This window comes from Mauremys reevesii, linkage group 16, assembly GCF_016161935.1.
Source record: "Mauremys reevesii isolate NIE-2019 linkage group 16, ASM1616193v1, whole genome shotgun sequence".
NCBI lineage: Eukaryota > Metazoa > Chordata > Testudines > Geoemydidae > Mauremys > Mauremys reevesii.
The window spans coordinates 41,946,528-41,972,188 of NC_052638.1; the positions used below are offsets into that span (position 1 = coordinate 41,946,528).

General features: G+C 43.6%; 1 protein-coding gene across 6 annotated transcripts in view; it reads left to right on the forward strand.

Annotated features, from left to right (window-relative positions):
* NFAT5 (nuclear factor of activated T cells 5) overlaps positions 1–24,404 on the forward strand; it is a 126,997-nt gene extending 102,593 nt beyond the window's left edge. For all 6 annotated transcript variants that reach the window (XM_039502536.1, XM_039502537.1, XM_039502540.1 and 3 more), the window contains 5 exons: positions 1,901–1,978; positions 7,119–7,267; positions 10,908–13,338; positions 18,793–19,039; positions 20,829–24,404. In XM_039502536.1, the coding sequence (XP_039358470.1) occupies positions 1,901–1,978; positions 7,119–7,267; positions 10,908–13,338; positions 18,793–19,031 (2,897 nt within the window). In that variant the 3' untranslated portion in view covers positions 19,032–19,039; positions 20,829–24,404. The remainder of the gene's footprint in view (positions 1–1,900; positions 1,979–7,118; positions 7,268–10,907; positions 13,339–18,792; positions 19,040–20,828) is intronic.
* Positions 24,405–25,661: the final 1,257 nt, after the last annotated feature.

A 25,661-nucleotide genomic window follows, 5' to 3' on the forward strand; every position in this document is an offset into this window, starting at 1 on the left:
AATTATTATTTTAACTAGTAAACCTACAACTCTTCATTTTAGTGCTATATATATTTAATCAACTTTGTCAGTCTCATCTTCTGTTTTCTGTCGATCAGGGTGGGGGCAAGGAAAAATGTAATAGATTCAGTAATGTCATCACTAGGGATGTACTCTTACCTTGATACATAAGGACTTTTGTGTGTTATTCTCCATGTTTCAAAATGAGAGTATAATAAGAACCTGATGTCTTGCTGTCCTATGTCTCTCATTGCTATTTCTGCAGAGCAAAGGAATTCAAGGAGAACTCTCATGAATATGGTCTACGTGAAACATTAAGATTAGAGAAATGTTGAGAGCGACAGCTAAATATTGGAGTTATACATTAATTACAAATGCCTGAGAGATTATATACTGTAAACCTGTTAAAAAAACATAAGAACTTTGCTCTGGTGAAAACCTTCAGTGCAGCTATTTGTAGTCTGTAGGCTGAGATACTCTTTTAAAAAAAAAAAACACACTCAGGGGAGTTGGACACCTGACTCCCTTAGACTCCTTTGAAAATCCGAATGCATGGTCCGCCTGTTACTTGTACACAACATGTCTGTTAGTAGAATGGATAGATAGCTTTAAATCATCTGATTGTGAGAGAAGAGAGCTAGAAATTTATTCCCTATATTGAATGTCTAAAGTAATTTTGGTAAAATATTAATGATCACACAAAGTTTATAATGAGCTTGTGGGGTACAGCCCAGTGTTCAGGTCTTTGGCCCAGTGACCCAAAGGGAGTCTTCTGTTTGGAGATGTTTCCTTCAGAGAATATCTGTATTCAGCGCCACAAAAAATGTATTTCACATGTGTGTTGTAAAATGTGTTTACCAGTATCATACTGGTATTCATGGCACACCATCTATTTTTATTATGGGGAAGAGGGTTCCAAGAGCATTTGCATGACTCAAAGACTTTTTCCCCTTATTTTTAACTTTTACTTATTTGGTATCTGAATTAGAAGATGTAATCTTGTCAGGAGATGTAAGTGAACATTTTTTCTCCTGAGTTTATCCTGATTGTTTTCTGGCCTCCAGTGATAGTAGAAGTGAATTACTGAATGATTGTTAAACTGATGTATTTTATGAGGACCAAGTTGACCTGGAAATATGTAACTGTGTCTTGTCTTTTGTATGGGTTCTTTTTTGAGTGCCTGTACACATAGAATCATAGGACTGTCTCCTGCACTCATGGCAGGACTGAGTATTGTCTAGACTAGGGTGGGCAAACTATGGGCTGGATCTGGCCCCTCAGGGCTTTGGATCTGGCCCGCAGGAGTGCCCCCCATGGTGCCGCGGGCCCCGCACAGCTCTCAGAAGCGGCTGGCACCACTTCCCTTCGGCCCCCGCACAGGGGGGGCAGAGGACTCTGTGCATTGCCCTTGCCTCCAGTCACCGCCCCCCGCAGCTCCCATTGGCTGGGAACGGGGAACCGCGACCAATGGGAGCTTCGGAGGAGGTACCTGGAGGTGTGGCACTCCAAGAAGAAACAATTATTTACTTACAGTAGCTTTGGCTCTTTGAGATGTGTTGTCCATATCTATTCCACAACCTGCCCTCTTTCCGTGCTACCAAGGAGACGGAAAAGATATGGGTTCTATATTGGTGAAGGAATAGAGAGGTGGTTGGAGTGGCCTGCCCTTTATGCCCTCCGTTAGAGGCAGTAAGACACTCAGGGTGCCAGTATGGCCCGCAATGGACATTAATGGCCAAAAGAATCTTAACTCAAGTGCACTGGGCACATGCACACCAAAAGTGGAATATATATGGGTAAAACCTCTTGAAGACCCACAGTTACTGTAAGGTAAGTAGCCATTTCTTGTGAGAATGCTTTCAACATACTTGAGATTCAGCAATGTCTTTTGTCTCAACAGCTGGTACTCTGAATGTTAATGTGAAGAAAGAAATCTCCAGCCCAGCACAGCCTTGTTCTTTTGAAGAGGCTATAAAAGGTACTAAATTGATTCTTATCAGTGTTGTTAATGAGTGAGCTATAACTTCCTCCATCAGCCCTGTCCAGATTGTACACTGAAGGAGGTAGGGGTCCAACAGAAATAGTTTGTGATCATATAATTAGATTTTATGCATATCACTTTTCTTTTTCTTTTCTGACTTTGAAGACTTCACCTTGCAACTACAGTGTTTTTATATACATAAATAAACATGGATTAGTACAGAGCAAAAACCATACAGAAGTTTTAAAAAATCCATCTGGACTCTTCCTGTATACTGCCCTATTCAATAACAAATGCAGACTACTTTACTTAGGAAGGAATAATCAGTTGCACAAATGGGAAATGCCTACTGAGGAAGGAGGACTGCAGAAAAGGATCTGGGGGTTACTGTCGATCACAAACTAAATATGAGTCAACAATGTAATGCTATTGCAAACATTATTCTAGGATGTATTAGCAGGAGTGTTGTAAGCAAGACACGAAGTAATTCTTCTGCTCTACTCAGCACTGATAAGGCTTCAACTGGAGAACTGCGTCCAGTTCTGGGCAACACACTTCAGTAAAGATGTGGACAGATTGGAGAAAGTCCAGAGAAGAGGAACAAAAATGACTAAAGGTCTAGAAAACATGACCTACAAGGAAAGATTGAAAAAATTGGGTTTGTTTAGTCTGGAGAAGAGAAGACTGAGAGGGGACATGATGATAGTTTTCAAGTATGTAAACGGTTGTTACAAAGAGAAGGGTGATAAATTGTTCTCCTTAACCACTGAGGACAGGACAAGAAATAATGGTCTTAAATTGCAGCAAGGGAGATTTAGGTTAGACATTAGGAAATATTTCCTAACTAGGGAGGTTGGGTTAGGGTTAGGGTTAGTCCTACATTTCTATGATTCCATGTTTTTTTTTTCTTCTTTCTCCACAAGAGAGAGAGAGAGGAGCCAAAACAAAAAAATTCTAATTCATCACCTATAGCTGAGTCCCCTCTAAGCTGCGCAGTTGCGCTGCAACCTATTAAGCACCGCGCAGGCGCTCAGGGCTGCAGCAGGAGGAGATGCCTCTCCCCCAGCCCTGGATCTGCTGTGGCAGGCAGAGACGCCTCTCCCCACCAGCCCCAGCCCAGTCCCGGACCTGCTGTAGTCGGGGGAGAGGTGCCCAGCCCCAACTCAGCCCCAGCCCAGACCTGCTGCAATTGGGGAGAGAGGCGCCCCTCCCCCGGTCCCAACCCAGCCCAGCCCCAGACCTGTCGCGACTGGGGGGAGAGGCGCCCCTTCCCTAGCCCCAACCAAGCCCCGGACCTGCAGTGGCCAGGGGGAGAGGTGCCCCAGCCCCAGCTGCAGCCAAAGGAGAGGCGCCTATCCAACAGCCCCAGAGCTGCTGCGGTGGGGAGAGGCACCTTCCACCCCACCCCCCAAAGCCCAGGTGCTGCTGTGGGGAGAGAGAGCTAGGAGTTGTCCTCTCTCCCCGCTGTAACCCCTCCTTCCTGGCCCCACCCCAGAGCCCGCACCCCCAGCCGTAGACCTGACACCCCCACACCCTAACCCTCTGCTTCAGCCCTGAGCCCCCTCCCACACTCCGAACCCCTCGGCCCCACCCCCGCCACATGAATTTTGTTATGTGCACCAGTATGGAGGTGATGTGTCACACATCATCTCCATACTGGTGCACATAACAAAATTCATTCCACATATGCGTAGGAGAAATTAGAGGGAACACTGACCAGCTCCCCCAAAATGGAATGCCACATGGGATGAGCAGTTAAACAGAAGCTTAATACTTGTTCTAGGTCCTTTCTGAAAATGACAAGTAAAAAGGTCCCTCTCTTGGTGGGGGGAGGGGGAGAGCAGAGTGGGGTTAGTCCATTGAGTCTGATGTGAACTGGGATTGGTTTCTGTTGCAAAACTATTTCATAAACTGGGCCATCCCTAAATAGCACACAGCTGTCTAAGGCATGAGAAATAAACAAAAAAAATCCAACCCCCCCCCCCCCCCACCAGTTCACCTCTCCAGTGGCTTTTCAAAAGCACTTGACTCACTTGCCCAGGTCTTGCCTATCAACAATCAAATTTCCTCTCAGTTTGGCTGTCTCAGGCCCTAGCTATTCAGGTTCTTCCAGCCCTGAGGAAGGGGATGCATTTTCTGTAGGTTGAGTAGCCCTGGATTGAAGCTACTTTTTTCTTTGAGTACTTAGTCCTTGACCGTAATCCTGTCCTTACTGAATTTAATTGACAGCTTAAGCAGTTGTGGTTTGGCACTACCCCCAACATAGTCTATTAACCCCTTTCTGGGGTTATTGGTTTATAGACACTAAAATCCACTTCCAACTCAGGATTATTCTCTGTATTGCAGAGCTGTTGTTTGCGTCTAGGTACATTCAGACTGGATCACCCCAGAATGCATTGCACATCAGTTACAGGGAATGGTACAAATGACTTGAATAAATGGTTGTTTAATTGTTTGTGTAGATGGGGTGCTGTCATTGAGAAGGGTGATGATATAGTGGAAAAAACACCTGCACCTAGTTTAAACTAACACTTCCACCATTGCGATACAAACAATGCAAAAAGTCCTAGTACGGACATATTCATTGTGGCTACACGCAGAAGCTTGGTTAGTAGATGGGATGGGTAAACTTTGTTTTAGGTCAGGAAGGGGCAAAGGCTCTGAAGTTATATGATCTGTTTAAAGCAATCCTATGCAATGTGTATTTATATTGTAAAAAGTAACAACATCATATTTTCTTCTACAGAGGTTGTTAATGATTTAACAGAGGAAGAATGTTTAACCCACTACTTATGCAAAGTATCTTTATTGAGCTCTCAATGCAAAGGACCTGAGAGAAAAACTCTCACATAAATCCAAGTGCCCATTAATGTCTTGAACGTGTCAATTCACTGAGCCCATGATTCCATTCCTGTTTTTATTTATACCCTTCTCTCTTCCCTTTGTTATGTGTCCTGGCTATTTAAATCCTCTTACTTGCTACTAATCTTTGCAGTTATTGTTCTCTGTAAGTGGCATCCCTGCCAAATGGAGTGGGCTGACGCAGTCAGGGACAAATCCACTGAGCTTTACACATAATGTTACGTAACTAGCTGCCAGGTTTTGCCATGCTCATCACTGAAGGCTTTACTATTTCTCACGGATATTTATGCACGTTACTCATGGGATTCTTTCCATTCCAAAGTTAACCTTTCCATTTATTGAAAAAGAAAAAACACATCAAATCCACAGTTCTAACGTTGTGAAAGAATGCTGGAGTTCTGACCCATGTCAGTGCTGTGCAGAAGACCAACTTTCAAGATATAACTAGAGTTTAATCTCGGGGCACCCTTTAAAACTTGGAAAGGGTGTTCATGGGTGTGGACCCACAAGGTTTGGGACTCTGGCTAAAGAACTGCTCTATATCTGACATTGCCTCTATAATACTAAATTTATTCTGAAATTGGTGGTGGTGTCAGTCTCCAGATACTGTGCTGACTGTGCTACATAACTACCTAAATAGTGCAGTATTGGTTGAGAAAGTACAAATTTAAAGAAATACTGGAGCTAAGCATAAAGAAACATTTTTCAAAGTGCTCCCAATTTCTTCTGTTGGGTTTCATTCTTCCAGCCAAATTTTGTTGAAAAGTTTAAGAAATATACCTTTGATTGTGAATGAACACACCACTGTTTGTGTCTAACCCATATATCATTGGGATTTAGAAATATCTTTGTACTAACACGGTTGTTTATCTGCCACTTCTTCAAAAATGCATTAAGAATGTTTCATTGTTCCTGAGAAGCACAATGAGACTAAAGTTGAAAGATAACAGTTTCTAAATCCTACCTTTAGAGCATAAAGAAATCCTGATAACAAATAGTTACCTTTAAATGCTAGTAAATGCTATATATATATCAAATTGGCCAAAACATGAAGCTATTCTAGAATGGAAATAATGTTTTGAAACTCTTGTCTCAAACCAAATTCCCAGCTAACTGGCCAATATGCAAATTCTGTGGTTTAAGTTTCCGGAGACATTCCAAAACTGAGCAGACGGAAAGAGGAGGAGAGCCTATTTGGCTATTTATACACTATGTTCAACTAATGGCTGAGGATTTATTATTCAAGATACAAAATGTTCTTTTGGGAGAGAACCTCTGATCTCTTGCAGAGTAAGTGTACTAGGAACATGGAGTAGGACATGAAAGCATTGTCCAGGGCGCTTTGCAGAAGGCTGTTCATAGTCAGTATCCTGTTATGCTGTGTGTACATTAAAAGCAGGAAAATTGTTTCATAGCCTTGATTTTGGGTCTGGGATGATAAGAAATGCAAAAGATAACAGCCCTTTGATAAAAAGATTAGCACTTCATTGAATTCAGGCTTCATGTTTTACTTCTTGGTCTGAGACTTGCAGTTTCAGCAAACTTTTGAAATTAAATAATTCCCTTTTATTCACATCCAAAATATCAGTTGATGTTAGGCACAATTTGCAATTAGATTAGAAAGGATTTAGGATTGAAAAAAAAATTCCTCAAGAAGCCTGCCCTCCAAGTTTAGAAACATTTAGAGGACAAAGTTAGATCTTTCTTACATACTGCATCATAAAGTTGACATATAGATCGGGCCAAGATTTTTGTTTTACAGTGTTTCACCCCAATGAAGACTTAACCAAACTGCTTTGTGAACTTGCCATTGTGCAAACATATCCTGAAACCGGATTGTTTCATATTGCGATCTCAAATGCAATACAATTAAGTTATTTCAATCTGGAAATCATTTCTTGACTCTAGAAGTTTGTAATTTAGACAATTTAAGTATGGGTATGCTGATCTAGAAATGTACTCTTGAGTGAAATGCAAAAGTATAGCATTGCTGTTTGTTTAAAATCCTGTTTATCTGACACTACAATTGTTTGATTTACGGGGTTTAATGTGTGTTCCAAGATTGTTTCAAGGTTTCTGATTTTTATAGTGATCTCTCTCCTTTTAGCATGCCATCTCTTGTGAGGAGGAAAGCTTATGGCATCCCAGCAAAACTGCACTGGAAAAGAGCCACCATCTCCCTAGTAGTCTGCCACTAAGGAGTCAATACATTGAGCCATGATTTTTAGAGGCTATAATGCAGGATAACGTGTTATCAACTCTTTGTGTTTTGCAGCAGTAGCAGCCACTGGCTGTAACCTGGATAAAGTAAATATTCTCCCTAGTGCCTTGATAACTCCACTTATGCCGACCAGTGTGATTAAGAATGAAGATGTGGCTCCAATGGAAGTTACAGCTGAAAAAAGATCTCCCACTATCTTCAAGGTAAGTTAAATTATGAGCCCACTATGCTGGTTATCCAAGCTTCGGGCATGACAGCATGTCAGACTATTTCATGGTAGTGTGTAGCAGAGGAGAGAAATAGGAGAGTGGTGAAAACTTGATAGCCCAGATCCAGTCAAACCTGTAATCCAGACATGCACATAAAGCAGTGAGTGATTCCCTTAAAAGTCATCAACAGTGCTCTGACTCCTGCACCTTGTCCTCAATGAAACAGACTGTGGAGCAGCACAGGTGTACAAGTTCTATTAGTAGCTTGCTGGCCCAAAGTCTCTGTTCTCCTGTTGCACTGTGTTCAGCCATAAAATCAAACACAGCCAACCTCCAGAAAGCTACTAATCGTGACCTGTCCTGAGCAGCAGCCTGTTCTGTTGACTTGGAAGAATGAGGAGCAGCAAAAAGGAAAAAAGCAATAAATATACAGCTGAGTTGTGAAGTGCTCATCAGCTATGAAAATCAGGTCAACTTTTACACAGTTGCCTAAATATGCAATTGTTTAAACTTTTTGCACCCAAGTTTGAAACTGTTGACCTATGTGTCTACGAAATGAATGCTACCACTTCCTGCTAAGAATTTAGACTACCTCCCACGAAGGAAAAACTGTCTGGATTCTAAGGCCTGGTCTACACTACACGTTTAAACCGATTTAGCAGCGTTAAACCGATTTAACGCTGCACCCGTCCACACAACGAGGCCCTTTATATCAATATAAAGGGCTCTTTAAACCGGTTTCTGTACTCCTCCCCGACGAGAGGAGTAGCGCTGAAATCGGTATTACCATATTGGATTAGGGTTAGTGTGGCCGCAAATCGACGGTATTGGCCTCCGGGTGGTATCCTACAGTGCACCATTGTGACCGCTCTGGACAGCAATCTGAACTCGGATGCACTGGCCAGGTAGACAGGAAAAGCCCCGCGAACTTTTGAATTTCATTTCCTGTTTGCCCAGCGTGGAGCTGTGATCAGCACAGGTGGCGATGCAGTCCCAAATCCAAAAAGAGCTCCAGCATGGACCGTATGGGAGATACTGGATCTGATCGCTGTATGGGGAGGCAAAACTGTTCTATCACAGCTCCGTTACAGAAGACGAAATGCCAAAGCATTTGAAAAAAATCTCCAGACAGAGGCCACAGCAGGGACTCGGCACAGTGCTGCGTGAGAAGCGTAACGGAAAGCCAAAGAATCAAATGGATGCTCATGGAGGGAGAGAGAGGGGACTGAGGACTCCAGCTATCCCACAGTCCCCGCAGTCTCCGAAAAGCATTTGCATTCTTGGCTGAGCTCCCAATGCCTGTAGTGTCAAACATATTGTCCAGGGTGGTTCAGGGTATAGCTCGTCAATTTACCCCCCACCCCCGGAAAGAAAAGGGAAAAAAAATAGTTTCTTGACTTTTTTCAATGTCACCCTATGTCTACTGAATGCTGCTGGAAGACGCGATGCTGCGGCAGTGAACAACAGCATCCTCTTCCCCCCCCCTCCCCGGTGGCAGATGGTACAGTATGACTGCTATCCATCGTCATCATCAGCCCGTGAGTGCTCCTGGCTGGCCTCAGGTGAGGTCGGCCGGGGGCGCCTGGGTAAAAATAGGAATGACTCCCGGTCATTCCCAGTAGATGGTACAGAACGGCTGGTAACCGTCTTCATCATAGCAACTGGGGGCTGAGCTCCAGCCCCCGCCCTTCATGTCTAAAGAAAAGATTCTGTACTGCCTGGACTATCATAGCAGCGGGATGCTGGGCTCCTCTCCCCCACACCGCTTAATGTCCTGTCTGGACTATCATAGCAGCTGGAGGCTGCCTCACCCTCATTTTATCTCACTAACAAGTCACTGTTTCTTATTCCTGCATTCTTTATTACTTCATCACACAAATGGGGGGGACACTGCCACGGTAGCCCGGGAAGGTTGGAGGAGGAGGGAAGCAACAGGTGGGGTTGTTGCAGGGGCACCCCCTGTGAATGGCATACAGCTCATCATTTCTGCGGGATCTGACACGGAGCAGCTGTGCTCTCTGGTTCTCTGATACACTGGTTCTCTAGTACACTTGCCCCATATTCTAGGCAGGACTGACTCTATTTTTAGATACCATAAAGGAGGGATTGACTCAGGGAGTCATTCCCATTTTTGTCTTTGCGCCCCCGGCCGACCTCAGCCAGTGGCACCCATGACAGCAGCAGACGGTACAGAACGACTGATAACCGTCTATATCATGCAAAAGCAAATGAATGCTGCTGTGTAGCGCTGCAGTATCACCTCTGTCAGCGGCATCCAGTACACATACGTTGACAGTGTCAAAAGGCAAAACAGACTCCACAGTTGCCATGCTATGGCGTCTGCCAGGGCAATCCAGGGAAGAAGGGCGCGAAATGATTGTCTGCCGTTGCTTTCCCGGAGGAAGGAATGAGTGACAACATTTACCCAGAACCACCCGCGACAATGATTTTTGCCCCATCAGGCACTGGGATCTCAACCCAAAATTCCAAGGGGCGGGGGAGACTGCGGGAACTATGGGATAGCTATGGAATAGCTACCCACAGTGCAACGCTCCAGAAATCGACGCTAGCTTCGAACCATGGACGCACACCGCCGAATTAATGTGCTTAGTGTGGCCACGTGCACTCGACTTTATACAATCTGTTTTACAAAACTGGTTTATGTAAAATCGGAATAATCCTGTAGTGTAGACGTACTCTTAGACATGCTTCCCCCATGGTTTGTCAGAACAAAAATCAGCTTAAAAGTTAAGGGTTGCAAACCAATTTCCCATACTGAATTAGCCTATCAGTTTTTACTGTTAATGGCTCAAAACCAAAAACTAAGCAAGTTATTTTATCCTACATCTGGCTTATAGCTTCACAAATAGGAATTTCCCACACTGATGCACATAAACCTTCCTTGCTGTACTGCAGGAGTCGGCAACCTTTCAGAAGCTCTGTGCCGAGTCTTCATTTATTCACTCTAATTTAATTTAAGGTTTTGTGTGCCAGTAATACATTTTAATGTTTTTCAAAGGTCTCTTTCTATAAGTCTATAATATATGACTAAACTATTGTTGTATGTAAAGCAAATAAGGTTTTTAAAATGTTTAAGAAGCTTCATTTAAAATTGAATTAAAATGCAGAGCCCCCCAGACTGGTGGCCAAGGCCCTGGCAGTGTGAGTGCCACTGAAAATCAGCTTGTGTGCCGCCTTCGGCACGCGTGCCATAGGTTGCCTACCCCTGCTGTACTGGATCACACTACTGGTCCATGAAGTCCAGTGTTTTGTCTACACTAGTCCACTATCTGATACTTCAGAGAAAAGTGAATAAACCCCCACTTCATATATCTAGCCAATTCTGCAGAGTACAGGAGTGAAAATTCCTTCCTGGTCCCATTCAGCATCAGTTTATGCAGTGAAATAAAAGGTTTGATCGTCCTTATTTTAGCATCATAATAACAAATGTTATTGGTTAAAATTTTGAATCCCCTTTTAAAATCAGCTACAGTATTTGACTGATCTCTTGTGGCAGTGCAAGTCATCTTATTAACTATAACCATATCCTAAGGCATCAGTGAAGTTTTCTAAGCATGACCCGAGTAATCCTACACACTTCTTAATGTGTACTGCTTTTTTTTTTTCCCACCAGGCTACAAAGGTGGTTGGACCAACTCAACAAACATTAGAAAATATGTCCAGCATATCAGGAAATGGAAACTTTTCAACTGCTGCTTCTCATTTACCTTCTGAGAGTGAAAAACAACAGCAGATACAGCCTAAAGTGTATAATCCAGAGACTCTGACTACTATCCAAACACAGGACATTTCACAGCCTGGTAGCTTTCCAGCTGTCTCTGCTCCCAGCCAACTGCAGAATAGTGATACACTATTGCAGCAAGCTGCACAGTTCCAAACTAGAGAGTCCCAATCCAGAGAGGTGTTACAATCAGACAGCACTGTAGTTACTTTGTCACAGTTAACTGAGGCTTCGCAGCAACAACAGTCAACATTATCAGAACCAGCACAGACACTACAGCAACAAATTTCATCAAGTATTTTCTCACCAGCAAACAGTGTGAGTCAGTTACAGAACACTATACAGCAACTGCAAGCTGGAAATTTTCCAACCAGCACTGCCAGTGGAAGCAGTGGAAATGTTGATTTGGTCCAGCAAGTCTTAGAAGCTGAACAGCAGTTATCTTCTGTTTTGTTTTCTGGGTCAGATAGTAGTGAGGATGTTCAAGAGCAACTCAGTGCAGACATTTTTCAGCAAGTTAGTCAAATCCAAAACAGTGTAAATCCTGGGATATTTTCCTCATCAGAGACAGCAGTCCATTCCAGGCAAGAGAATCTTTTGTCTGGAAGAGCTGAAAATGTACATCCACAGCCTGAGAGCTCATTGTCCAATCATCATCAGCAGCAGCAGGCAATGGAGACTTCTGCTGCAATGGTGATTGGAATGCAGCAAAGTATGTGCCAGGCTGCAACACAGATGCAATCTGATCTGTTCTCCTCAGCAGCTTCAGGAAATGGAAACCTCCAGCAGTCCCCTGTTTACCAGCAAGCTTCCCACTTGCTAAGTGGGCTATCAACAAGCGAAGACATGCAGATGCAATGTGAGTTATTCTCTTCATCTTCTGGTGTTTCAGGAAATGAAACTACTACTACTGCTCAGCAGCAAGTCTCGACCAGTGGCTCTACCATGTTTCAGACATCGAGTTCTGCAGATGGAGAAGAAGCTTCTGGACAGAATAAACAGATGCAAAACAATGTGTTTCAGACCATGGTTCAGATGCAACACAGTGGGGAAAGTCAGCCTCAAGTTAACCTTTTTTCATCTACGGAAAACATGATGGCCGTTCAGGCAGGTGGAACTCAACAGCAGGGAGGTGGACTATTCCAGCAAAGTGGGGAAATTATGTCTCTTCAGTCAGGAAGTTTCATGCAGCAGTCCCCACATTCACAGGCTCAACTTTTTCACTCTCAGAATCCCATTGGTGATGCTCAAAATATATCCCAGGAAACACAAGGGTCTATTTTTCGTAGTCCAAATTCCATTGTCCACAATCAGACCACTTCTTCTTCTTCGGACCAATTGCAGCCTCCAATGTTCCACTCCCAGAACACCATGGGTGTATTGCAGAGCTCTTCTGTACCTCAAGACCAGCAATCAGCCAATATGTTCCTTTCCCAGAATTCAATGAACAATCCTGTAACTCAAGAAGAACAGATGTCATTCTTTACAACACAGAATTCCATTTCTCCACTTCAGACAGCCACAAACACTGAGCAGCAACCTTCTTTCCAGCAGCAGGCACAGATACCCCACATTCAGAACCCTATGATTCCCCAAGATCAACCCCAAGCTCAGCCCACTCAGCAGGGTTTGTTTCAGCCACAAGTATCACTAGGCTCCCTCCAGTCTAGTACAATGCCCCAGAACCAACAAGGGGCTATCTTCCAGTCTCAACATTCAATGGTTGCTATTCAAAGTAGCACTCCATCCCAAGAACAGCAGCAACAGCAGCAGAACATGATGTTCAGTACTCAAAATACGAGTACAATTGCTTCTCAGAAACAGACTTTGATTTTCAACCCAAATCAAAATCCAATCACTAATCAGGAACAGCAGAACCAATCTCTTTTTCATGCACAATCCAATATGGCGCCAATGAATCAAGATCAACAGCCCATGCAGTTCCAGAGTCAAACAACAGTGACTCCACTTCAGAATCCTGGGTCCAGCCAGACAGAGACACAGCAGCCCACCATGTTTCATAACTCACCCCAGATTCAGTTGGTTCAAGGATCACCAGGTTCTCAAGAGCAGCAAGTCACCCTCTTCATCTCTTCAGCTTCCATGTCTGCCTTGCAGAATAGCATGAGCCAGCAAGAGCTGCAGCAGTCTCCCATCTACTCTTCTCAGAACAATATGACAGGTATTCAAGGAGCTGCTTCTCCTGCACAGCAACAATCTTCTTTGTTTCACAATACAACAGGAAGTGCTATCAACCAACTGCAGAATTCTCCTGCTTCATCTCAACAGACTTCAGGAATATTCCTATTTGGGATTCAAAATAGTAAGTGTTAAAAATCCTTGATTCTAATATTACGGTTTAGAAAAACAGCTACTTTGGAGGCTACCAAATTGAATTGTGTTTGTACAACTCTGTAGAGGTGTAAAGCGCTAAGTGGTAATGGTTACGGTCCTTTTGTTGAAAGTGTTAGTCATTAAAGGCAGGAAATAAGTAAATTACACCCATGCCTTTTGAGAAACTTCTGTCACCTTCAGTGGAACATGCAAAAAGTTTACGTGTGTATAAGCCAATACAGTTGCATTTCTGTTGGATATACACCATTTATCCCAAAATACTAAAGATTATCTATGAAACCATGATGGTGGAAAGGAAAATGTGAAATCTGTGCTCAGAGTTAGGCTTCATAGAAGAGGATCTGTTCTAAATAGTTAATTCATGCTTAATACTTATATAGAGGTAATAAAAGGACGTGTTTCAAAAAGTCAGTGAAGTTGTTTTTAAAAATAAAGAGCTTGTTAGTACCCCATATTTTCTCCCTGTGAAGGTACTTGCATACTCTGATCAAGTTAGCTCTCAATCTTCAGGGGGGAGCCGTGTTAGTCTCAGTCTTCTCTCAATCTTCTTGTTTAATAAGCTAAACAAACCGTCAAATTATTTTTGTGGTGCTTTTCTGTGCTCTCTCCAATTTTTCAGTGTCCTGTTAAAAATGTAGACACCAGAATTGTCCCCAATATTCATATATCAATTTTTCCAATGCCATGTAAGTGTAAAAAGGCCAATTCAGTTAGGGTGGATGTGACCCATTCCCAACAGTTGACAAGATGTGAGTATCAACAGAGGGAAAATTATTTTTTGTAGTGACCCAGCCACTCCCAGTCTTTTTATTCAGGCCTAATTTGATGGTGTCAAGTTTGCAAATTAATTCCAGTTCTGCAGTTCCTCATTGAAGTCTGTTTTTGAACTTTTGTTGAAGAATGGCCACTTTTAAGTCTGTTATTGAGTGTCCAAGGAGATTGAAGTGCTCTCCTACTGTTTTTTGAATGTTACAATTCTTGATGTCTGATTTCAGCGCTGTAAAGCGCCAGTGTAGACAGTGCACCAGTGCTGGGAGCCGCACCCCTCATGGAGGTGAGTTTTTTAGAGCCAGCGCTATGCCACGACCACGCGCAGTGCTTTAACGTTGCCAATGTAGACTAGCCTTTATAGACCCCTATGTAGCTGCCAGTATAGTAGGATCCACTTAATCGCCTCCCTGAGAAATGGCATACCTTTTTAATTGGGATGATTGCCAGGGAATGTATTCAATGTAGTGCATTTAATTAACTTGAAACAGTGGATAAATGGCACAACTGATGTATTTAAACAACACGCATCTGGTTCTGCATGTAGCCTAGTCCTAGTAAGTTATACTGGTGTTAGCTGATATTTGCTAACATACATTTCCCACCATGCAGTCTTCAGTGTTTCTTCAGGCTTCCTCTCTGTTACTTTTATATACACACGCACACACAACTACCAACTAACTAATATATATTAAGTATTTAATTGCTCTGCAGTTTGCTTTTCTCTAAAGTAGTTTGTGAAATTAAAATGAACCTCTCAGGAAAAAGTACTGTGTTTTGCTGAGAACCTGGATAGTGCTGATCCTGCTGGGAGTTTCCCCACTGATTTCATTAGCAGGAACAGGATTGGCCACTCTGCTATTTGTTATTTTTTTAAAATTCTATTATCTTTTTCCATAATAAAATAACCAATTAAAATCCTTCAGCGATAGCTGCTTGTCTTATCTAAACTGGGAAAATGAGTTACGCTTGTCCATGGTAGGAATTTTTTTCTAAACAAATGATAGCTGGCATTTTATAGTCCTAGTGTAAGTAGGGCAAGTTGTAGTTTTCACATGGGTGAATGAAATTCATGGGAATACATGTACATAAGATCATATTCAAAAATATGTCAATAACCTGATTGATGAGATGTACACAACTTTTATTTTACCGCATGTGCAGTTCTGTATTGCTTGAATTACTCTATATTTGCTTAATCTCTAGAGATATTATCTAAATGCAACAGAAACTTCAGAGAATTCAGAATGAAGCCAATCTATGAAGATGAAGTTCTGCAAAAGTTTATACCAGTGCTTCAACACGTTTGTTCCTATTTTACCCAGCAAGTAGTGATCAACTCAGTTAATGTCTATTCTAAAGTTTCTTGCCAGTCATGATAAATCTCCAGCTGCATTTAATTCCAGTCCGTGTTCAATATAAAGTAATTCTAACTGTGTTTAAGGGTGAATGGAACTCCTTTTAGTACATATACCGAGAGAAAGGCACCTTACCCCATTTTAAAGCATTTTTATTTCTTCAAAGCACTGTACTGATATCCTCCTGATACCCTATAGTAACATGACATGGAATGTATGGCAATTTAAGACTACTTCCAAAAATAGGCGTTCAGGGTGTAGTTGTCATGACGCATGGATCTTGAACCTGGGTTTGCAGGAGCAGCCATGCTCCAACCCTCCACCTGGCCGCCTGCTGACAGTCTGACAACTGCTTGCCAGGAAGACCAGTCCCAGTTTGAGGCTCTACCCCAGAGGTGCTATTAGCGGAGTCTCAGAGCAGCTGATTGTCCCACTGGCCCTACTTAAGCCAGCAGCAGGAACAAGAAGCTGTCTGAACGACTAGGCTCCTCCCTGTTCTGAACTGTGTGCCTTGTGCTTCCTGCTGCCCCGATCAGAGTTTCTGGCATCCTGACCCAGCATGACTCCTGGCATCTGATATGTGGTTCTGATCTCCAGTTTGTCTCCTGGCTGTGACTCCTAGTATTGTTCCCAACTCGGGGTCCTGATCTCAACTTTGTCTCCTGCTTCTGACCTCCTGGTATCCTGACTAAGCTGACTCTCGACTCCTGTCTCATGAGTGTGGACTCTGGCTCTGACCACCAGGTCTGGCTACCCACAACCCAGCCATGACAGCTTATTTGGACCACAATAATGCTATGGGACTGAGCCCAGTGCGAGAAGTATGGCCCAGCAGCACCACCACAGTCACTGGATGCATCAAGCACTGCAGGCCCAAGTCGTGCAGCTCATCAGGGAGAAGTAGTGGCTGCAGAAGCAAGTGGGGCAGCTCAGTTTCAAGAATGCCATGCTGCGACCACCACTTGCAGTGCCTTGCCCTGAACAGGGGCCTGCAATATCCTCGCCTGAATGGTTCGACGAAAGCCACCAGTGGTTCAAGGGTTTCATGAGCCAGTACCACCTTCTGTTTCTGATGTGTCCCAATAGCTATGCCTCTGACTAGTCCAAGGTGGCCTTAGTAATCAGCCTGCCTACAGGAGATGCATTAGACTGGCCTCCCCTGCTGAAAGGCCATAGCTGGTGCTGTTGAACTGCAGTGCCTTTCTCCAATCAATATCAATCAACTTTGACCCTTGCTGAGCTTGAGCAGCCAAGGGCACACTTCTGCCACCTCACAGCGGATACAGACTGGAATGAAGCAGCACAGCTCTACCAGTTCTGGTGGTACTTGCGGAAAGAAATCAAAGACTAACTGGCTTGTGTAGAGATGCCTACGGGCCTAGATGCCCTTATGGATCTTGCCATCTGCATAGACTATCGGCTGCGAGACTGAAGGGAGGAGAAGAGAAGTTCCCTGCAGTCCTTCTACCCGCATACCATGACCTCATCTTCTGTATCACCTGGTGAACCTATACAAGCTGATACAGCTTGTCAACAGCTCACTCATGAAGAAAAAAAACAGTGCCATCAGCACCACCTGTGCTTCTACTGCGTGCAACCTGGTCACACCATCTCAGCCTTCCCAGTACAAACACAATGCAACTTGGGGAAACAAGCCAGTCCAAGCACAGATGGGGGGAATCGGCCTGGTCCTTGAGAGAAGAGAATTTCCCTGTACTCTAGTCCTCTCTGAGAGATATCCTGAGCTCCATCCAGGGGCTTCCCATTTGTAGGTGCCTATTGAGCTGTCAATCCAGGGGGACCCCTAACAGATTCCTTTCCAGCAGGGCCTCATCAATTCAAGACCAGCGGACAATTTTATGGATGCAACTACAACAACAGAAGTCCATGCCAGACATGACAAACTATTGATGGCTCCCAGATGTCTTCAGGTCCAGTTGTGGAAAAGACTGTCCCCCTGGAGGTCTTTATTCAGGGACAGAGAGAAATGATACAGTTTGGTGTGATCCATTCCCTGCATTTTCCCCTGATCCTTGGCATCTCCTGGCTAACCCTTAATGATCCCCCTCATTTGCTGGCAAGAATAGGTCACTTTCCCATCAGAATTCTGTCAAAGGCTTAGCCAAGGACCCAGTAAGTGTTGCAGCCAGGCCCAAGTAGGTTTAATGGCTCACATTGAAATGCCTACTGAAAGAACTATGGAACTCCCCCCCCAAGTACTGTGACTATGCTGATGTCTTCGAGTAGAAGAATGCAGAAAGCCTCCCCCCACATCAAGACTGTGATTGTCTCATAGAACTGCAGTCAGGTGAAGATTCCATTTGGATGAATATATGCAATGTCAGAGCCTGAACTGGCTGCGTTGCAAGAAAACCTGGCCTGGGAGTTCATCCCCAAGTCAACTTCACCAGCCGGTGCCTCAGTCCTTTTCGTAAAGAAGGACAGCATCCTCTGCCTCTGTCAATTACCGAGCACTAAATCAGATAACAATCCAGAACCGCTACCCACCGCCTCTAATCCCTGAGTTGTTGAACCATGTGGGGGCCACCCATGTATTCATTTAACTGGCTCTCTGGAGAGCATAATACTTTTATTCATATCTGCTGTTACCTCTGAATGCATGCTATGTTGACGTAGTTCTGTGACTTGTGTGGATTAAGTTTGGCAGTTCGTCTGCAGTTGGGTCATTGGATGTACTGCCAGAAGCAAGGGGGAAGCTGATAGCTAATGGCAATTGCAGATTTATGGCTATCTAGTGTGCAGATGGATACTGGTGACTGAACTGAAAGGGGGTGCATACATAGCTAATACTGAAGGAGGCCGGGCACACTTCCCACTGGTTGCTGGGATATTAATAGTGTAGTTTTAACAGAAGCTCAGATCTTCAAAAGTACTTGTACTAATCCCAGTTTGTCCTTGTACACTGGCAAACTTGGATGCCTAATTTATGCGAGTGCAATAGCATGTGTACTTTTGTGCATCCTCTTCTGCAGATTTGGACCTGAATAAAGATGTTTACACTAGTATGTTAACAAACTCTTTTTATGAATGGATTTCCAAGTTTCAATATCCATGTGTGAAGACTTAGATTCTATTCCTGGTCGTGCTGCTAGCCTGATGGGTGACCTTGGGCAAGGCACTTCACTACTTTGTGCCTCAGTTTCCCCACCTGTCAAAGGGCATAACAATACTGACCTTTGTAAAGCACTTTGAGATCTACTGATGAAAAGTGCTAAATAAGAGCTAGGGATTATCATCATGGTTTATTGTATTTATGTTCATTTCTTTCTTAACAGACTGTGGCCAGCTCTTAACCTCTGGACCATCTGCATTGCCAGATCAGCTGATGGCTATAAGTCAGCCAGGTCAGCCACAGAGTGAGGGGCAACCTGCCGTGACAACGCTTCTGTCCCAGCAGATATCTGAGAATTCTCCACTACCTTCATCTATGACAACTAATCAGTGTATAGAGAAAATAGATGACTTGCTTGTGTCATTACAAAACCAGGGGAACAACATGGCTGGCTCATTTTAATTGGCCAAGTAAGAAGTGAATATGGGTCTGTGGGTCTTCTTGCAATGATATTTAGTAAGTTTGTATATATACCAAAGAGCCTCTTGTTTTAACAGACGATGACTTTGCAATGAAGTCACAGTGCATGCTGAAATCAGTTAATATCTCTCTATGCCCCGGAAGCAAGTGTATAATTTCTGATAGTCCAAAGTAGGGAGTATTGCTGTTCATCAAGAGATCAGAATCTGTAGAAAATAATTGATCAAGTTTGGGTTTTGTTCTTGAATTGCTATTCGTTGTTCTATCCCCTAGCATTGCAGTCTAATAATTTTAATGGCAAAGGTAAGGTGAATGGGTCACTTTCAGCTTGACCTGGCATCTCTGAGAACTGTCACCAAATCTGGCTTTAGTTAAAACTTTGGGTTTATTGTGGATGCATTAGACTCCACTTCAGTCTATAGCAGAGGTGGGCTAACTACTGCCTGCGGGCCACATCCGGCCCACAGGACCGTCCTGCCCGGCCTTGAGCTCCCAGTCAGGGAGGCTAGCCCCTGGCCGCTCCCCTGCTGTCCTCCCTCCCCCGCAGCCAGCACTCTGGGCAGCGGAGCTGCGCGATCCTGCTGAGCAGAGCGGCAGCGTATCTAGCTCTGGCCGGTCAGCGCGGTTGCCAGACATGCTGCTCTGAGCGGCATGGTAAGGGGGCCAGGGCCGGGGGGTTGGGTGAGGGGTCCTGGGGCACAGTCAGGGGGCAGGGGGCGGTTGGATGGGGCAGAGGTTCGGGGGGGTGCGGCCAGAGGACAAAGAACAGGGGGGTTGGATAAGTGGGGGAGTCCTGGGGGGCCTGTCAGGGTGTGGGGTGTGGATGGGGTATGGGGATGGGGAACAGGGGGTTGGATAGGTGTGGGAGTCCTGGGGGCCTGTCGGGGTGGGGGTGTGGATGGGGTATGGGGATGGGGAACAGGGGTTGGATAGGTGTGGGAGTCCTGGGGCCTGTCGGGGTGGGGGTGTGGATGGGGTCAGGGGATGGGGAACAGGGGGTTGGATAGGTGTGGGGTCCTGGGGGCCTGTCAGGGGACGGGGTGTGGATAGAGGTCGGGGCAGTCAGAGATCTGGGAGCAGGGGGGTTGGATAAGGGGTGGGATCCCGGAAGGGGGCGGTTAGGGGACAAGGAGCAGGGCGGGTTAGATGGGTTGGAGGGTCTAGGGGGGCATTCAGGGGGCGGATAGGGGGTTGGGGCCAGGCTGTTTGGGGAGGCAGTTTTACAACCCCAGTGTGGTCCTCGGGCCAAAAAGTTTGCTCACCCCTGGTCTAAAGTCTTCAGAGCCCTTCCCATAGTGCTGAAGTAGTTTGCGTGAGAGCAAGGTGTTTGTTTATTGAAAAGGCACCACTTGCTGAATCGTTGTTAGAACTGAGCCAATACAACAGCATGGAGCTAGGAAGTGTCTGTTGCTGGAAGGTGTCTTTTTCCCCCACATCGGAGGTAAAGCTGTGCTCATGCGTAAGCATTAAATATATATGGGCTCTTCAATCCAGGTATAGCCACAGCATCTGACTATAACCACCTTGTGTAATGATGTTCTGCCTCCCAAAAAAACCCTGAAGTTTCAATTGGGTGCTCTTCACTTTCTGAGCTAAACTGTTTCATAATGATGTTGTAAACTGGAAAATAGTTATCATATTCTGCCTCAAAGATGGCTGCATTTTGGCACTGGGTGTAGATTTGTTTCTGTAGTTTGTAAAGTGCTTTCAAATGAAGGAGCTACATGCAAGATGAGACTTCACTAGTTATGCCTAACTCTGTTTTGTTTTTAATTTCAGAAATTCTGTGAAGGAAAAGATGATTTCCAAGATCCCCTCAAACCTTGTGGCTCTGGATTAGGGTTTATGGAGCTGAACTGTTCTGTTAAAGAATGGCCTATACCCAAGCAAATGTGTAGACTTCACTCTCTTTTCTAAAGAGCACATATGCTGCCTACTGCAGTGTCTAGCAATTGAGGCTATAATGATAGCATTTGAGACTCCTGAAGCCAATAATGGCTGAAAAGCTGTGCTTTGTGTTACAGGGGGTGGAACTGGACGGTTACCACATTCCTAGGCCCCATTAGTCAATGGGCTGCTATTTTAATTCAAAGCATGACTGCTCAGCTATTATTGTTAGAAAATAACACGTTATCATGTTTACTTTTTCTTTTCTTCCCTTTCTCCTTCACAACCCCTCTGTCGAGTCGGAAAGCTTGTGAAGCAGTACCATCATGTGCCCTAATTCGCGCTGTGATTCATGGCATAGCTGTCAGGGAAGGAATTGCAGTTTTTACAGTAGAGCTGAAGGACCATTGCAGGGATGTGTTAATCGCAGCAGGTGGTGGTGGTGGTGATGTATTTAATATACAATCAGAAAATCTGCTACAATTCTAGGAGCAGCCAGAGAGATGCGGGTGCTTCCCATCTGAGGGTGTGATTAACAGCTTTCTGTCTGTACTGATGATTTTAGATATAAACTGCATAGAGTAAGAATTAGGTGGCTCTATCAAAATGAAGGGAAAAGTCACAGTAAATTGTGTTCTAAAATCCTACCTTCTAAAATACCTTAAACTGAAGAGAGCAATCTGCCTAGCTGAGGAAACAACTGCTTAATGCCTCTCACTATTTTGGCATAGATTAGAACTTGAACATTATTCTCTCTCATGCCAGGCTGCCCTCTTTCATTCTTTCCATGCTCTTCCCTCCCTCCCTCTAATTTTATATAGTTTGTTTCCTAAGCAAATACAAAGATGCTACTGGTTTTAGAAACTGAAGTAACTCTTAGGTGTCCAAGGCACCTCTCACTGTGGTACCAAAATGCCAAGCCAGTGGCTGCATCTTTATACATGATCAGGGTTTGTGGGAGTGAGAAAATGCTGGTTTCGTCTCCATGCCCCAGACTTCCTGAATCCTAGAGAAACCCTGCTTTTTCCTGTTGTTGCTGATTTAAAGTCTTAAACTTTATCCCATATGGGGGAAAACAACATAATTTTTCATCGTTCTTTAAAACATCACTTCAAGCTGAGCTGCTGCATCTTTGTAGCTTTCTCGGTTCATTGCAGGTTTGAAGCATCCTTTTTACTAGCAGTCCTCATGAGCTGTAGCCTCTCTGGGGCCATACATTAATTAAAAACAATGTACTCATGTTTTATAGTATCTAAGAATAACCCACTCCAGGCCATGCAGTTGTAGGGTGAGGAATGTGGATTCTTTCAGATGTTCCAACTAGCCCAAGAGAAATGTGGTGCCTCATTACAACCTCAGGCAGATGTTTTCTTCAGTCTTTTCCCTCTCCTGCATGTAGAAAGCTGTTAGTGCAGGTTAGAGCCAAACAGCTGTCATGAGTGGCTACTATGCTTTGGTGTAGCATAGTTGGTATGCTGTCACTTTTCATTTTGGTTATTTTAAATAATGGAGAGTAGCCTGTAAATGTTTTTTAAGTTACCCGAGTCTGTTTACTGCGTGTTTTTTCTAACTTGTGCACCTAGTTGAGCCATGTAGAGTTGTTCTTTGGTTTTAACGGTTTTTCCCGTGTGTCAATCTGTCACGATGTTCATTTTCTCTTTTTGTGTGTGTCTCTCTCTCTCATTGAGAGGCATTGAATTACGTTTTCAGTAGTAAGGCTTCTTGCCGATATGAAGGGAACTTTTCAGAAAGAGACCTGCTCTGGGTCATTTAATTTTGAATACAGTTTTCAATCGTTCAAGTTTTGGATGGTTTATATCTAATGTGTGTTTCATTTTTTTGGAAAGCTATATTTTGTATTTAGGAAATGGTATACTATTTTGCTATTTGTACTGAGTGAGTACAATGGCATAAATATAAAAATTTATATATATACATATATATAATAATCTTTTTGCCACACATTTTTGTGGTAAATTTGTGAGTTTGTCTGATGTTCTACCACAACGTGGCGTCTGATAATGGTGGGGGTGAGGGTGGGGTTTGTTATGTCTTTACTAAGTATTTAAGTACTTTTTGCAACATAAATAGTTTGTTCATCTTGGGCCATTCCATCTGGCAATATGTTGTTCCAGTTGGCTCTGGACAACTTCAGTGTGTGTTTGTGTCTGTCACACAGCAGTGGGATGTAGTAAGGAAACCCATTTGGACAACTGTCTGATGGGGTTTCATTCAGAATGAGCCATTCAGCTTTTACTCTGTCACTGTCTATTTAATATTTTATTAGCTCCTTTGTGTTGTATCTTTTAATTTATAATTACACTAATGTTTGAAATTATAATCATGTTAAAGAACATTTTCTCTACTTCATAATGTCCAGAGCTGCTTTTTAGCTCTGAACCATATGCTTTTCTTCTGATAATTTTTCTCCTGCTATGGAAAAAAGTAAAATAAAATCCTTTGTTATGGTTCAGGACATGAAAGCGCAGCCTGTCAGCACTGAATGAGCGCTGTATGAGGATGCATAGAAGGGTTCTGCACAGCATCGGAATGAATACACCATCCGTTTGTAATCAATTTGTAAGAAACTGGCGACTTCTGCAAGAGCAGCGTGTTCACAGTTAGTCCCAGAACAAGAATGTTTGGTGATATCTTGATGGCTGCGACGGTGGGCAGAATGAGGTGATGGGGATGATAAACTGACTTGTGTGCTGTTTGTTTTGTTTTGTTCTTTTGAAGGAGAGCATCCTCATGATGAAACGTTGTTGGTCAGTGCCAAGAAACCAGGGACCAATTCTCCATTTAATAAGATTGGTGTCCAAAATAGAACCTTTTACCAGGACTGCTACAATTCCCATTGTGGGGGGAATGTTTAAATGTGTGCATATTTTAGGTTGTTTATTACAAGGGCTGTGCTACCATATTCAAATGACTAAATAGTGACATCTGTATTTTCTTTTGTGTCAAATTTACTGTGTCTGTTTTAGGTCAATGTTAAATGTATAACATTTTGAACATGTGATTTGGTTACAAAAAGTATTTGTATTCTGAATGAAGGGTTTGCTCAGTGGTTGACAAGTGCTCTCGCTGCTGCTTTCAAACAGCTGTTACAGAGGATAAAGAGTGGTTCAATGAGCCAGCAAAGGCCTAGAAAACAGCTTACAGAAGTTGTTTCATGGCAGAAGGACCTAAGTATAATGCGAACCACATCTTTGTTCCCTCAGAGCCCTGCTCATGCACTGTTTTGATTTCAATAGTTGACGATGACTTTTGGAGCTTATCCCTTGTTTTTTCTTTTACCCCCTGACTTATTTATTCCATAATCTGTCTGCATCAGCATGGGTATTAGAGGAAGAGCACACAAAGTGGATTGCCTGTAGAGTTATTGAGAGGCAGGGGAATCAAGTCCAGACCAGTTTGGTTTGAAAAGTTAGAAATTACTTAAGGTAAATGAAAAATGTGCATCTTGAGTAGTCAAAAAATGACATTGACTATTGCCCCTTGCATCTGATAAACATCACCTAAGAAGCCAGATTGCCAAAGATCAAATGTTGGGGGCATTATTGCAAAAGAAAATTTGCTTTCCCATCTATCAGGCCAGTGTTCGCTGATGGAAGTAGGTGGTTTTATAGCTGTATGTACTGGATGGAAGCTGGAAAGCTGTAGAACTATATTTGTAGGGTGGATTTTCTGTGTCGTGTTTTGTCTTTTTTATAGAACCATAGTGTTATATGGGACACCAGAGATCATGTAGTCTAACCCTCTGCCAAGATGCAGGATTCATTATGACTAAACCATCTAAGACAGATGGCTCCAGTGAAAACCTCCAGTGACGGAGATTCCATGCTTCCCTACGCAGTTTGTTCCATTGTTCTACTGTTCTTACAGTTAGGAAGATTCCTGAGCTTTTCTCTTTCATGAACTCTCTATTAAACCACCTTTAATCCAAAACAAACAAACACACACACACTCTCTCTCGATCTCAAACTAGGTTATATTCTCCAGCCTTAAGTCACTTATCCATTAACTTCCCTGATTCTCCTAAACCCCATTTTTTGGATGTTGTCTCTACAGCATGTCTGATCTGTACTGCACACCTAATAATAATAATAATAGGAGATATACCAATCTCCTAGAACTGGAAGGGACCTTGAAAGGTCATTGAGTCCAGCCCCCTGCCTTCACTAGCAGGACCAATTTTTGCCCCAGATCCCTAGGTGGCCCCCTCAAGGATTGAACTCACAACCCTGGGTTTAGCAGGCCAATGCTCAAACCACTGAGCTATCCCTCCCCCCTGTTTCCTAATAACTCACTAATATCCAGGGAGATGCACCCTGCTAGCTACCACAGTCCGTATATCTTCTACCTGTGTCATGTTGTCTCCATGTAAACAACACGAGTGTATAAAAATAAACTGTTAAACTATTATTCCTTTAATGATTAATAAAGTAGGTGGATAACACTTAAGCTGTAGAAAAAGTTAAGACAAGTATTAGCCAAACATTTCCTATGGCAGGAGACGATCATCATCACTTTCCACTTCACAGCTCAGTCCACTAGTTGGCACTAATTGACTTCTACTCTTTCAATGACAGGTTTCAGAGTAGCAGCCGCGTTAGTCTGTATCCGCAAAAAAAACAGGAGTACTTGTGGCACCTTAAAGACTAACAAATTTATTTAAGCATGAGCTTTCGTGAGCTACAGCTCACTTCTTCGGATGCATAG